This window comes from Vicugna pacos, chromosome 20 (assembly GCF_048564905.1).
Source record: "Vicugna pacos chromosome 20, VicPac4, whole genome shotgun sequence".
NCBI classification, from domain to species: domain Eukaryota; kingdom Metazoa; phylum Chordata; class Mammalia; order Artiodactyla; family Camelidae; genus Vicugna; species Vicugna pacos.
In genome coordinates this window covers 14,189,952-14,204,243 of record NC_133006.1, presented here as the reverse complement: position 1 = coordinate 14,204,243, position 14,292 = coordinate 14,189,952, and the positions used below count along the sequence as shown (strand labels likewise).

The window sequence follows — 14,292 nt, the reverse complement described above, 5'->3', positions numbered from 1 at the left end:
CCATTTCTGCTGTCTCCACAGACCTCATCCCCGTCTGACACCCTCTTCTTTCTTTTTACTGCTGTCTCACCACTAAAGGGAGCGCCACAAGGGCAGGAAGTTTTGCTTGGTTCTTGCCACATTCTCAGCAACTGACCGGTACTTGGGCTCATTTTATCAACAAATCACTAGGGCCTTCATTAAAACAAGAAGTCACTGTTAATGAAATAAGTGACACCAGAGAGGATCTGCCTGGCTGTCATGACTTTCAGATGACAGTTCTGAATCTTGGTGGTCAAGGAGGCCTTCATGGGTGCCCAGAATAGGCTGGCTGAGAGGGCCTGTCTGAGCACTTGTGGTGATGACAGTTCTGATCTGGATGCCAGGGAGCTTTTCAGCTCAGTATGAGAGGTCAGACTGGTGATGGGGGCACCCACAGCAGGTTGCTGGAAGGGGAAAGGCTGCTCCGGAGCTTCTTATCCTCTGTGAAATACTTTTTAATGAACAATCACGCCCAGGGTGGCCCAGGTCTTCACATTCTTATAGAGGGGGTGTGTCTCTGTACCTGCTTCTGCTTTCCTCAGCCCACATCTTCTTGTGTCTGTGCAGGGCTCAGCCCAGGGAGGCTCTCTTTGGCTCAGGTGCTTGGCCTCCAGTCTCTAGTCCTCTGCCTCAGCCTCCAGGGAGGTTCTGCTGGCTCCTTTAAGGCTCTAGACACTTGCATATCTGTTGTCTCTTTAGTCTATGTGAGTCTCTGGGTAAGCCTGGCTCAGAGCTGGTTGAGGGCATAGGCTCGCGCTGTACTGAGGACAGCTTCCAGGTCAGCAGTGCTTCCTGTGCCCTGGGCCACCACTCGAGAGCCCCAGGCCTTGCCCCCCATGTGGCTGCACACAGCCAGTGCCCAGGCATCTGCTGTGAAGGCCGGCATGGCATTCTGGAGGCAGAAACAGAAGAAGCAGTGATGTAGAGCAGCCCTGCCTGCCACTATCCACTCCACGTACCCTTGAGAGTAGAGTCACAGTGGTTAGAACCCCTCCCCAGTCAGGCACACAGCTGGGGGGAATAGGATGCGGAGACAGGAGAGGGACAGGCTGGGAATGTGTGTGCGGAGGTTGATGAATGGCTACTACTTATTTGCAAGAAATGTGCAGCCTGGAGGTGGGGTGGTGGGAATTAGGGAATCTCATGGTGCATCACTGGTTGGGTGGGAGAGGGGTGGGTTAGGGACAAGGAGATGGCCCTATCCCCACCCTGGGGTATCCTCAGAGGTCACCTCTACCCAGCCATGGCTCCTTCGTCTAGGAGGAATAAAAGGCATGGAATCAGAGAGCTGGACCAGGAGATGGGTGGGGTCGGGGGCTGCCCTCCCACTTCCCTCACCTGGGCCACCTGACAGGCACACAGCACCTGCCCCAGAGGCTGGGGGCTGAGCAGTAGCACAGATGTGCTGGGCGCCTGCTTACACAGCTGTCGCACCACCTTCACCAGCACCTGCGCAAGAGAGGGCAGATGGTGACCTCATAGCTCCCCTGACTCCCAGCCAGCCTCTTCCCTGTGAGGACTTTCCCCTCCCTAGACCCTGGGGACACTCCCAGTACCAGTACTTACGGAGAGGGACTCGGCGGAAACTGTGTCCACAATCAGGGGCCCCTCTGAGTGCCGCTGTAGCAGCTCCTGGGTTTTCTGTGCAGCCTGTGAGGCAGGAAGGACAGCACAGGGGTCAGGCTGGGAGGCAACTGGCCCCTGCTTCTGAGCTGAGCCCCAGTCCAGAAATCCCCTCCCATTCCCCAGCCCTTCACCCCTGTCCTCCAGCAGAAGTCTTCAGCTTTGAGCAGAGGTGCCAGGGATTCTGCCTAGAATGGCCTCCTTCTTTCGGTTCCCAACTGCGTCCTTCCTCTCCTCCTTCACCTCCTCCCTTTCCTCATAGCTCCAGGCCCCTACAAATAGGCCGCCAAAGGTTCAAGGACTAGGGCTGGAGCAGATGGACGAGAGGAGGTGGAGGTCGGAGGCTTCACAGTCAAGGAGCAACTAGGGCTGAACGGTATGTGTCTGTTGGCTTCCTGGAGGGACAGCCTAAGCCAGACTCAGGTGGTGGGGGAGAGACCCAGTCTGGCAGAGAGAGAAGTTGGGGAATGGCCTGGTGGTGGTGCCTAGCTGGCAGGAGAGGGAGGAGCTGCCCATGTATCTGCCCCGCTGGGTGCAGCTGGAACTCCTCTTACCTGCCCCATTTCCAGCTTTCGGATGGCAGTGTTGGCACGGCGCTGTAGCGCCTTCAGTGTGGCCTGAAGTTCCCGCCGCTGCCACTGGGGCATCATGGCAGTGTCCACAGCCTGTGGCCGGAAGCAATGCATCAATACTTGCCTTCCCTGAGACAGTCTCTGAGGCAGGGACTGGCAGGGCCAGGGAAGAGACCATACCCACCACATCCCACCCTGCAGACAAACAACAAACATGTGGGCCAGCTGGAGTCCAATAGGAATGCTGGGGAGAGAGAGGCAGGGTCCAGGGAGCCATAGGGAAGGGAACAGGGCCAGGAGAGAGCGGGGACAGCTCCATGGTAGGGGTGGCCCTCACGTCAGTGAGTCGTCCCATGTCCTTGGACAACCGCTGTGCCTCTACCACGTCCCGGCTGCCCCGACTCAGCCGCTCTGTGGCTGCTTCTACCTCCTGGGCCAGGCTCTGGCCCACCTCTCGGGCCTGCAGGGAGGGGACAGGACAGTCAGAGCTGCTTGGCTTACTTTTGCTCCGCAAGACAGGGGCTCTCAACCTGTTGCTGGTCAGAGCCAAGTTAGAAACACCGAACAATCAGGACCCATCAAGGCACCAAATAATCACAACAGATGCACTTGCCAGCAGCTGGGATAGCCCTATCTGTGCACAGGTGTGAATGCTGGTTCTGTTGCTGGGCATCCTCCAGCCTGAGAGCATCAGCTGTGTGTCCCCGGCCCCCCATCCACACCCTGGCATGCTGACCTGCTGGGCCTGCTCCCCAGTGACGGCCAGCAGACGGGTGGTGCCCTTGGTAAGCTGGCGCTCCCCGATGATGACCAGGTCCCCTATAGCCCCGGTGCGTAGCAGATGCCTGTGGACAGAGGGAGGGAAGAGGAAGTCTGGGTGATGATGGGAGAGAAGAGAGCAGCCTGAGCTCCAAACCAGTAGCTGGTGGCTCCAAAGACCAGGAGAAGATGAGGGCCCAGGGCCCTGGGCAGGCAGACAGGAGTGACTCACGTCCCACAGCACAGCTCCACAGAGGTCTGCAGTGCGGCTTGGGAGGCTGGGTCCAGTGCTTGGGCCACAGGCACCCCCACAGACACCACTCGCACAGGGTCGGGGTATACCTGAGGGTGAGAGGGGATGGGTCTTTTAACTGGCTCGTGGGGGACAGGTGATCTCCACCAAGGGGGCTCCCCCAGCTCACCTCATCCAGAGAGCGCAGGCCAGGGACATGGGCAGCACGTGCCAGGGCCACCTCCTCCACATACACTGCCTCATCCTGCCCCACGGCCTCCTGCACAGTGCCCTCTACTGCCTGGAGCTGCGCTGGGGTCAGCGGGGCCTGGTGGGGTTGAGGGTAAATAAACAGACCAACAGGGATTCAGCCCCACGCCTGGAAGTGATGCATGAAGAAACAGTCAATGTTTAGTGAATGAACCCCAGGTTCTAGAACAGAGGCTAATAGGTGCTCACTAAACATTTGTGGAGCAGACAACTCTTTTCCTTAGGAAGCTGCAGGCCTTTCATTAGACACTGAAAGTTGATGGAGAAACAGAAGGTGGAGGCTCTGTACTCAGGGAGCTTACAGTAAGGGGCAGCCCATGGGAGAGAAATACAGGATGGGGGAGACGCAGGAGGAAAGAGCAATCAGTGGAATGGGATCTCGTCAGCGAGTGCCTCCTGGAGGACTTGCACCGGGTATACAAGGAGCAAGGGGCGGCAGAGAAGGGAGAGGGCAGCTCAGTTTGAGCAAGAATGGCCTGGGGGACAGCAGGAACAAGGAAGCTAAGTGGCTGAGGTGAAGGAGGGCTCCAGACACTGTCTAGCCTGACCCTCGCTGGTTTTGAAGGAGCCTGATGGGAATCCACCCGCCCAGGTTCCCCCAGTGACTGAGCGACAGGGAGCCCAGGCCCTCTTACTGGCCAAACTCCCACACCACCAGACTCTTGTCTCAAGCCCATTGCCTCACATGAAGACTGCTCACCTGCGTGGCCACATCGAAGCGCAGCCGCTCGGGATTGAGATGTGAGCCACGCTGCTCTGTGCCTGGGCCCAGGGCCTGCCGAAGCGCCCAGTTTAGCAGGTGGACGGCCGTGTGCTTCTCCATGCAGCTCAGACGCCAGGCCTGAAACACTTTTGTCACCTGGGGTCCTGGGTGCGGGCAGGGGTGAGAGTGTAAAGGAGCTGCAGGGTATCAGGAACAGCAGGGGTGGGGGCCTCACCTCATCCACGTGCAGCTGCACCTGGTCCCCAACCTTCAGGCACTCAGGGGCCACTACCTCATGCAGGATGAAGCCTCCGCAGACCTGGGCCTGGGCCACTGGGAACAGCACGTCCTGGGAAGGGCAGGTCCAAGGCACTGAGTGCTTCTGTACTCTCCCCTTGGCTCCCTTCTGGCCTGGGTCTGTCTCCTGCAGGAGTTAGCCTGTGTTTGGCTTGGGGGGGACTCACCGGCTGCTCCACCCGCACCAGGTAGCCTCGGTCAGAAGCCTGACCTCCCTGTTCAGCGTAGAAGTTGGTTTTGTCCAAGAGGAGGCCACAGCGCTGGCCTTCCCCCACAGAGGCCACGGCCGTTCCATCCTCTGTATACAGCTGGAGCACTTGGGCCTCACAGGTACTGAACTCTGCCAGGGCAAGAATGATGATCAGTGCTAGGTAGGGGTTTGGGATGTGGGATGTGGGTCTGTGCCCTCCTTGAAGCCAACAGACATGTGGCTGGGAGAGGGTACTTCCAGCTGGGGGGCACAGCGACCCCTGGTGGCTGCCAGAGGGAAAGCACAGGGCAGGTATTCTGACCTGTGCTCATGCTCCGACCTCCCTCCCAATCATAGTCAGGCAGGCCCTGACCATCCGCCTCAGTCCAGGCTCTCACCATAACCCCCGCTGGGTCGCAGGGAGTAGCTGTACTTGGGGCTGTCATCAGTTGGGGGCACCCCTCGGCGCTGCAGCTCCCCCAGCGCATGGACGTCAAGCCGCAGTTCCTGCTCATGAACAGGCTCAGCCTGCTGTGCCCGGCGCTGCAGGACAGGCATGTGTACAAGGGAGGGGTGCAAGGGGAGTGCAATGGGACCTGAGTCTCCGCAGAGCCCTGACTGCCTGCAGCTGTGTGGACGCTGTGGCCCTCTCTGGAATAAGCCCTCAGGCTTGGCTGGCTGCTAGGGACCCTGAACTGGCTGGTGAACCACCATCGTGCTGGGTCTCAGGACCAGGCCTCCTTCACCCACTGCTGCCCCGATGACCCCCTCTCTCGGACGCTGTGCTGGCCTCTCCCTCTTCTGCCCTTCTGTTTGGCCCACCATATTAGTGTTTGCTCCTTGGCCTGTGGCTGGGGCCGAGGTAAGGGGACAGATCTACCCCAGCCTCCTGTTTCTCTCAATAGCTGCAGCTCCTCCTGCAGGAACTAAGGGCCAAGGAAGGGATGGCTGTGTCCCAGCAGAACCTTGGGCAGGGGTGCCCCAGCCTGTACCTGGGCCTCCTCCTTGGCCAGCCGTGCCAGCCCGGCAGAGTCCAGCTGTACCCCTTTCTCCTCCAGCATCAGCTCTACCAGGTCCAAGGGGAGCCCCAGGTTCCCAGACAGTGACAAGGACCAGGCCACTTCGGCTTTGAGGAAGGAAGACAAAGGGTGTTGATGGGGGAGGGGCAGGATGGGGGAGGGGGAGAAGTGAGGGAGAAGTAAGGACCAGGGGTTTTCTAACCACACAGATGCCACTGGGTGCCAAGCATAAGTGTCCCCTTCCTACACCAGGCAGGCCCAGGAGAGGGGTTGCCTTCAGGCTTTAAGCTCCAAAGTCAGACCTGGGGGTCACCCCGGGTTCTCCCTTGGCATATATCATTTCAGAGGAGGGAAGAAGCTCATTCTTGGCTTGAAGCCAGCCTTGGAAGGCAGAGACCAGAAGCAGGGCCAGCTGGGCCTTGAGGAAGTGGGGAGAAGCAGGTCTGGGTGTAGGAAAGAATACAGGGAGAGGGATGTGGGGAAAGAGGATGTGAGGCCCAGGAACTCCCTCCCCACCCAACCCCAGCCCGGGCTCACCTAAGTGGGGCCCTCACACCTTGGCCAGGAGCCCCACTCACCAGGGAACACATCGGAAGGCCCCAGGCGCCTCAGGGTCCGCTCGATGATCCGCCGACCCCGCTGCAAGGAGGCCAGGAAGGCTGCCTCATCCTCTGACACTAGGTTGGCTATCTGATGGGGACAGGGCAGGATTGGAGCTGGGCCTCCTGAGAGGGAGAGCCTCTCTCCATCATCCTCCCATCATCCCTTCCCTCCCCCATCCAAAATCCAGTACCTGGGCTGAGTTCTTCCGCAGTTCCGGATAAGCATCTCCCTGGGGGCAGTGGAAAGGGCTCAGGAGGTGTCAGAGGCAACCAGCCCACTCTGCACCTCACCCCGGGCTTCCCTTGGGATACCTGTCTCGGAGGCTCAGAGGGGCTGATGGTTGGGGGAGGGATCCAAATGGGGAATCATTTTCCTGTGTGTGTGTGTGTGTGTGTGGCAGGGGATGATGCAGGCAGAAGGGGTCTCGAGGTCAAAGGCTCAGTAGCCTGGGCAAGAAGGCCTCCAGAAGGCTCCCTACTTCTTGTAAGCAATTCTGTTTCTCAGCCCACTGAGGACTCTGAGCTGGACATCTAGGGTGGTGAGCCCAGGCTGGGGCACTGTATGGGCTGAGCAACGGGCTCCCCAAGTGCCCAGAGAAGCCCAGGGGAGCGAGGAAGCTCTGCCCTTACCAGTGTCTCCACCACTACAGGCACCAGGCTGCCCAGGAAGCCAGGTGGTGCCTGCAACACCTCTGTAGAGAACCGCACGGCTCGACGGAGGATCCGGCGAAGTACCAGCCTAGAGGGGTTCACAGCCCAGACATGAGCCCCCAGCAGCCCCTGGTCAGCAGGGAGGAGAGTGGGGAGGACAAGGTCCAGAGTGTGTGCTCCCACACCCAAGCCCTCTCCCTTCCCTCTCCTCCTGCCATCTTGACCCACCTCTCCATCTCCCTCCCTCCTCTCCCCTGCAACCCCTCACTGTAGCCCTTTCAGACTCACGGGGCACCAGACATGCCGGGGGAGACGCCGTCAGCGATGCAGATGCTGAGTGTGCGGATGTGGTCAGCCACCACGCGGTATGCAGTGTCTGTGCGCCCCTCATCTGCTGCCCCAACCCGGCCCAAGTAAGGGGGTGCCCCGCAACCCTGGGAAGCAGGAGAGGAGACAAGGCTGCCAGTCTTGCGTAACTGGCCCAGGCGGGATGCTCTCTGCCACCCCTAGAGCATCTACCCACATCCCTAAAACCGACTGCATCCGGAATGGCCCGGCTGGAGAAGCTTCAAAGGTGAGTGGGAGCCAGTTCCTGCCTCAGGGGGCCCACGTTCAGCACTGACAATGACCATGGCTGTGATCATGTACTATCAGAACTGGGTGGGGGTGCTTAAACGACATGTTGTCTAATCCCTAAAATGTCCTGTCCTGTTACCATCCTGGCTTTACAGAGGAAAGCGAGGCTCAGAGGCGCTAAGTTCCACAAGGGCGCACAAGTCAGGAGCAGATCTGAGATGTGAACCCGGCCGGCCCATCCCACCCAGGTGCTCTCCACCCCCCGCAACACCTGCCTCTACAGACCCTGTTCAGGCAGGGAGGGAGGGTGGAGGCTGTGGACACATTAAGCTGTGCTCCAAAGCCAGTGCTTGATTCTTCCAGCTCTAAGCCTGTCTCTTCCCCAAGCTCCCCCTCTCAATGAACAGTCCTGCCATTGCTCAAGTCAAAAATCTGGGAGCCAGCCTTGATTTTCTTTCCCCTCCTCTTCCAATCAGTGGGGCCTTTTGCATCTACTTCCATGAGATCTTTCACATCAATCTACTTTTCTCCACTTCCACTGCTACCAGCCTAAGCCATGTGCTACTGTCTGTTTCCTGGACCATGAGACAGCCTCCCAGCTGGTTTCTCAGCTTCTACTCTTGTCTCCCTCCAGCCCGGCCTCCACACAGCGACAGGAGTGGCCTTTTAAAAGCATCAGTCACATCATGCCCATCCTCCCCTGGAGCCCATCTCACCACAGTTAGAATTAAAGACCCACTTTGCACTTTCAGGCCCCACAAGATTTGACTCCTGCCTTCTTCTCCGTGGTAGATTGTTTGCAAAATTCTTCCCTTTCCTGTGTGCGTACCTTTATAGATGCTTTGCAATGTGATTTTACACTTGCTTCCCATCAAGGGCTAGAATTTATTTCTCTGTCCCTTGAATCTGGGCTAGCCCTTTGACTTGCTTTGGCCAACAGAATGTGGTGGAAATGACACTGTTGTGAGCCTAGGCCTCAAGAGGCCTTGTGTGTTTCTGCTCTCCTTGGAAGTTTGCCCAGTGTGATGTGAACAGGCCCAAGCTAGACTGCTGGTTGACAGACATACGACCCGGTCACTCCCATCGCCCCAAACTGACAGCCAGCCAACTCCCAGAAGTAAAGCCACCTAGCATCTGACCACAGATGTACGAGAAAGCTCATACAAGACCAATGACCCCGCTGAGCCCAGCTTACATCACTAGCCCACAGTCTTGTACACTACATAAATGGTTGTTGTTTTGAGCCACAAAGTGTTAGGTGGTATATTATACAGCAAAAGCAAGCCCACATATGCTCCAACTGTATCCCAAGTAATTCTACTTTAGCTGGCTGGCCACCTTTTTGTTTCTTTCCTGTCTCAGGGCCTTGGTACCTACTGGTTCCCCCTTCCTGGAATGAGTTTCCTGTGGTTGATTCCCCCTCTTTCAGGTTTCAGCTCAGAGGTCATCTCCTTGGTGAGCCTTTCCCAAACAGGTCATCAAAGATTCCTCTGTACCCCCTCCACCCGCCAGTTACTATCACCCATGCCTACTGCCTAGTCACAATCTGTAAGCTGCTGTCTTGTTCTTTAATACATTAAAACAAAATTATCTATCTCCTAGGCTACAATGTAATTTCCACTATCTCTTTTCTGTTTACTGCTGTATCTCCTGGACCAAGCACAAAAATTTAACACAAAGTAGGCACTCAACACGTATATTTTGAATAAATGAAGGACGGAAGGAATTAGGAGGAATATCAGGTAATAAACATGAATCTGAAAAAAAACCCCAGAAACAAAAAACATGAATCTGAGCCTCATGTTTGACACTCATGTATCCTTGGCTGGTCACTGTCCCCATACGCAGGAATACTCTGAGTTCTCAACAAAGGTGGAAACCAATAGTGGTGAGCACTGGTGACAGCACATCTGAGGGGCTACTGGAAGGGAAGAGGCAGGCTCACCTGGTGTATGGCGTTGAGCAGTGGGGAAAAGAGGTCGGTGTCATAGGTGGAGTGTTTGCCTTGCAGCACGGCCACCAGCCTTTCCAGGCCCATTCCTGTGTCCACATGCCACTGGGGCAGGGGCTGCAGGCTTCCATCTGCTTCTCTAGCCAGGAAAGGTGTGCAAGGTGAGGCCCCACAGGGGATGACAGGTGTGAGGCAGATGCTCCAGTGGAGTTGAGGGATGAGGAGGGGTCCGGGGGAGCCAGCAGTAGGAGGAACCAGAGGGCAGTATCACCCCCATCCCCCCAAAGCAGATGACGATGGCCTTGGGTCCTGTCCTTTCTGATAAAGTGTGATCTCCACCCTCACCCTCTGCTGGGGCCCTTGCCAGGACCCAGACATCCCCTCTCTGGGACAGAATTCTTTGCCCTTAGAAAGAGACATGTCAAAGCTGGAAGAAAATCTTAGAGATCATCAAGTTCAACTCCATCGTATGAGGAGGGAACAGAACCCAGAGAGAAGCAGTGACTAGTTTCAACTGTCCTGGGCATAGACAAAGATTAAATCAGTTACTATCTGAAAAGTGTTTAGAAATGTGCCTGCTACAGTGTAAGCACGGTTTAAGTGTTAGTTTTTGTGAGAGATGGATGAAAGTCTCCCAGCTGCCGCCTTTTTCACTCCAGCCAGGGATCTCCCTCCTGCTCCAGCACCCTATTACCTGTTGTGTTGCATGAAGACCAGATTCCAAAGCTCCACTAGCTGGGGGGCTCCCACCCCACCAGCCAGGTCATAGTGGATTTCAGTACAGGGCCCACAAGGGCCAGTATCACCCATCTCCCAGAAGTTTTCCTGTGGTCCAAATGAGAGCACGCGGCTGGCGGGCACCCTGGGAAGAAAGCCAGGCAGGTGGTGGGGAGACAGACAAAGGCAGGAGTGGGGACCCTCTCTGCCAGGAGAGCCCCTCCATCAAGCTCAGCTGGAGGAGGAACAGGGCTGACCCCACAGTATCCCCGTGCTATGTGGAGACTCTGAGGACCAGAGCTAGTAGTCTCTATCTTCCAGTTGTCTTGTCCTCCAGGAGTGGACACACAGTGGGGTGGACTCACCCTAAGTTGAGCCAGATGTCCCTGCTCTCCAGGTCTGGACCCAGCCCTGCCTTGGGGTCACCACCAAAGTAGGAGACCCAGAGCCTGTCCTCAGGGATCCCATAGACCTGAGTCAGCAGTTCCCAGGCCATGCTGCAAGCCTCCTCCTGCAGTGGAAACCCAGGGGTGGGAAGAGGAAGATGGGTGAGAAGAAGGCCCCAACTGAAGGCCAGTCAAGCCACGTGAGTTCAGTCCTTGGCTTAAAACAAAACTATTTCACTGGTTTTGTGCCCACCTTGTTTCTAAAACAAGCCATGACCATTTCTGCTTCTGAGTTTTTTCTTGCATAGAAACCTTCTTCCCTCTTCTGAATCCTACTTTCTTTCAAGTCCCACCTTCTCTATGAAATCCTCTATCCACCCTAGTCTAGGATGATTTTTAAGTCCTGCACTTTAGTACCACTGTCTGACGTTTATTCATACAATAATTATTGACCAGCCATTAGGTAGGAAGCAGAGTCCTGGCCTTCAAGGAGCCTGTAATCCAATCAGGGAGGCGAGACACATTCCCAGTGTACGTGTTCCTGTGGCACTTTACCTGTGTCTGGTATAAGGCTCTGCCTAAACAGACTCTAGGAATGGAGACAGGACTAACCTTGACCCCCTTTCTTGGCTGACCACTGATCTTTTCCTAACTCCAGGGCTTCCTGGAGACTCACCTTAAAATATTCACCCCCAAAGGCCCAATTGCCGAGCATCTCAAAGAAGGTATGATGGGAAAGGTCTCGGCCCACATCCTCCAGGTCGCTGTGGCGTCCTCCAGCCCTCACACATTTCTGGCTGTTGGCTACACGTCGGAAGCCTGCCATTTCGCTTCGTGGATCCACAGTGCCCAGGAAGATTGGCTTGAACTGGAAACACATGAAGAAGGGGGAAGAGAGATACCTTAGTCCCTCAGCAGAAGGAAAAGGCGGGGAGTGAGAGCAGAGATGGCATTTCAGACTGAAGGCTGAGTGTCCCCTGATAGTACAGTGTAGTCTTGGCCTGGGAGAACCCATCTCTCTTGTGTCTGGCCAGAAGAAGGATAAATAAATCATGAAATAGATTCTCTGCTGGTAAAATAGGCAAGGCAAGAGAAAGAGGAATGTGCTGGAAACAGGGCACTGAATGACTGCATCCTCCAACTCAGCTTCTTCAACCACACTCAAGAGCTTAAGGGTACATAACTGAGACCCCAGGGTACTGGGCATCCCTCGCAATGTTAGCATTTAATAGGGATCTTGGACAGCCTCTAAGGTTAACCCATTCCCATTTTACAGGTGAAGACAAAGAGAGTAAGTGGTGCTCAAAGTCAAAAGTTCAAAGAACACAGTTTAGCAAACGGTATGCACTCAATAAGCATTTATTTTAATGAATGAGTTATCTTTATTTAAACATGAATGAATATATGAAGCCGGATTTCCCCACCAGTCTGCCCCAATGGGCCGCTACACCCTCCATTCCTGGACCTAAAACTCAATCGCAACTCAGAAATTCCCCGGTCCAGCCCTCCCCAAATCTAACTTGTTCCCCAAACACTTAGCCCAACCATGCAACTCCCTCTTCCCATAAAAGCTACGAGCTCCGCCCTTCGCTCCTTTTGCCCAATCCCGCAGCGCCTTTCTCTCTGGAAAAAAATCACAAACTCCGCCCGGATCTGCGTGGCTCAGCCCCTACCTGGTTCATGCCCGCGTTGACGAAAAGCAGACTGGGGTCTCCGCGGGGCCGCACCGAAGCGGACGGCACCAGGCGGTGGCCGTGGCGGTCCCGAAAGAAGCTCAGGAAGGCGTCCCGCACGGCCGTGGCCGGGGCTGGAGGGGCCTCGGATGAGAGCGCCCGGCGGCTGGGGCCCCGCCACGGGGGCGACCTTCGAATGGCCCGCCGAAGGCGCCCGGCTGCGGCTGCCAACGCCGCCGCCATCTTAACTCGGGGCAGTGACTTCACGGGGCCAAAGGGCACCGCGGGGATAGAAGGTGACGTGAGAAGGAGACATGTTTCCTACAGCGGCCCCTGGCGAGGAGGACTCAAAGCAGCCTCTGTCTCCTTTCAGAAGTGACTAGGAAGGAGTCGACCTAGCACAAGCCTCCTGGCACATGGTAGGTCCTTAACTCATTTGGCAGTCAACAGATATTCACTGAGAGCCCACTGTGTCCCAGGCATTGCTTTAGGAGCTTAAGGTACATTAGTAACAAAGTTAACAAAAACCTATGCCCTCCAGAAATCTATATTGGAGCAGTAATTCTTATGTTTATTGATTTTGCAAAGTTACAAATGGAGTTGCAGTGAACAGGCGAGGGTTCAGCTCCGTGTGGTGTATGCGTGTAGATGTTTCCCCGTTGACAGAAGAAGGCAGAGGTGGCCTAGGGAGGTGATGTCAGCATTCATTCAAGAGTCATTCGGCAAACATTTATTGAATACCCACTACGTGTCAGTTGCTCCTCAGTTCTCTTTGCCCTTGGCATTAGAAATGGCCATTTTGTTCTTAGGGACTGAAGCAGGCCCTTTGGAGCAGGAGTTTAGCGGAGACACAGGAGCAAAGCAGCATCTGTTCCATTATTAATTGCTTAATAACATTTGGTCTTTTAATTTGCCTAGGGATTAGAGAGAATCCAGGTTGTCAGGGCAGGATGAAGCTGTTGGCTGATAGCTGCAGAGATTTCTCTCTCTCTCTAAGCCTTCCAGTGCTTTAGGGTTTTGTGTGTTTTGCTCTAAGGTAAGAAAGAACCTGTTCACCTCTCCTTCTGTCTTTCTCTCCAAGGTGACAACTGTGATCATGAGACCAACACAGGCCCTTGTGAGTGGAGTCAGGGTCTTTATGGAGCTTCTTATGATAACCTCTGCTCTTGGTTAGGGAAATTAAACAAGAAGAGAAGAGAATTTGCTAAGATTTAAGCCCAATAGGTTGCAGCAGAGCTGAGGTCAGTGTGGTCACCTCCAAGGCCTCAACCATCCAGGTGGGTTCGTTTGGCCACCATTCTTCGTGAGTTCTGTTATTTAGGGACTTTTGAGACAGTTTCCCTGGAAAATGTGAGGTCTTTTTTTGGACTTGAGTTTCTATAGTGATAGTGAATTCTCAACTTTGTATTCTGACAGAGCCCACAGCATCTATCTCGTGATTCTCTATTTCTTCCCTTGCCCACGTAGATTAAAGGTGTTGTTTCGAAAGTGTTTTGCCTGTGTTGGTTTTTCCAATGTTTTTGGAACAGGAACCTAAAGCCAGATGGGGATTTCTGTGAGATTCATGATCTTGAGACAAGACTGTGAAATTCTTCCCCAAACTGAGATGAGAGTGTTTTGCTAGAGAAATCTAACTGGGGCCTCTACCCACTACTGACGTCAACTTTTTTTTTCTTCCGATTTTGCCTAGAAAGTCTTTGCATTATAGTAGGAACAACATGTTTTTAGATTATTGTGGATCTAGTGTGGAGCCATGAACTTTTTTTCCCAAACAGCTTTGTTGAAATATAATTCACATACCACACAATTCATTCAGTTAAAGTGTACAATTCAAATGGCTTTTAGTACATTCACAGAATTGTCATCTGTCCAACATTTAGAACATTTAGATCATTTTCATTACCTCCAAAAGAAACCCCATACACTTTAGCCATTAAACCCCAATTCCCACATCCCTCCCAGCCCTAGGCAATCACTAATCTTTTTGTCTCTAAAGATTTGCCTATTCTGAACATTTGCTATAAATGGATTCATACACTGTATGGTCCTT

At 54.7% G+C, this 14,292-nt stretch overlaps 1 protein-coding gene and 1 long non-coding RNA gene across 2 annotated transcripts in view; one reads left to right on the top strand and one right to left on the bottom strand.

Moving 5' to 3' along the window:
* Positions 1 to 175: 175 nt before the first annotated feature.
* Positions 176 to 12,622, bottom strand: AARS2 (alanyl-tRNA synthetase 2, mitochondrial). Its single transcript, XM_072944894.1, has 22 exons — positions 12,243 to 12,622; positions 11,246 to 11,437; positions 10,549 to 10,694; positions 10,161 to 10,328; positions 9,461 to 9,605; positions 7,228 to 7,373; positions 6,919 to 7,027; positions 6,480 to 6,518; positions 6,265 to 6,376; positions 5,660 to 5,793; positions 5,066 to 5,210; positions 4,645 to 4,817; positions 4,416 to 4,529; positions 4,178 to 4,318; positions 3,398 to 3,535; positions 3,208 to 3,317; positions 2,953 to 3,061; positions 2,554 to 2,676; positions 2,199 to 2,309; positions 1,588 to 1,671; positions 1,360 to 1,470; positions 176 to 913 (listed from the first exon to the last, which is right to left on the bottom strand). The coding sequence occupies exons 1-22, from the start codon at positions 12,483 to 12,485 to the stop codon at positions 749 to 751; spliced, it is 2,958 nt and encodes a 985-aa protein (XP_072800995.1). The 5' UTR covers positions 12,486 to 12,622; the 3' UTR covers positions 176 to 748.
* Positions 12,532 to 14,292, top strand: part of LOC140687687 (uncharacterized) — a 20,370-nt gene continuing 18,609 nt past the window's right edge. The window contains exon 1 of the long non-coding RNA XR_012062120.1: positions 12,532 to 12,661. This is a non-coding gene — a long non-coding RNA (uncharacterized lncRNA). The remainder of the gene's footprint in view (positions 12,662 to 14,292) is intronic.

What these genes read in the sequence shown, in the direction of transcription:
- AARS2 (XM_072944894.1), bottom strand. Translation starts at nt 12,485, where the DNA reads ATGGCGGCGGCGTTGGCAGCCGCAGCCGGGCGCCTTCGGCGGGCCATT. An exon ending in GACATCTGGCTCAACTTAGG is followed by an intron (nt 10,329 to 10,548) that starts GTGAGTCCACCC and finishes CTTTCTTCCCAG; the next exon opens with GGTGCCCGCCAGCCGCGTGC. An exon ending in GTCTTCATGCAACACAACAG is followed by an intron (nt 9,606 to 10,160) that starts GTAATAGGGTGC and finishes TTTCCTGGCTAG; the next exon opens with AGAAGCAGATGGAAGCCTGC.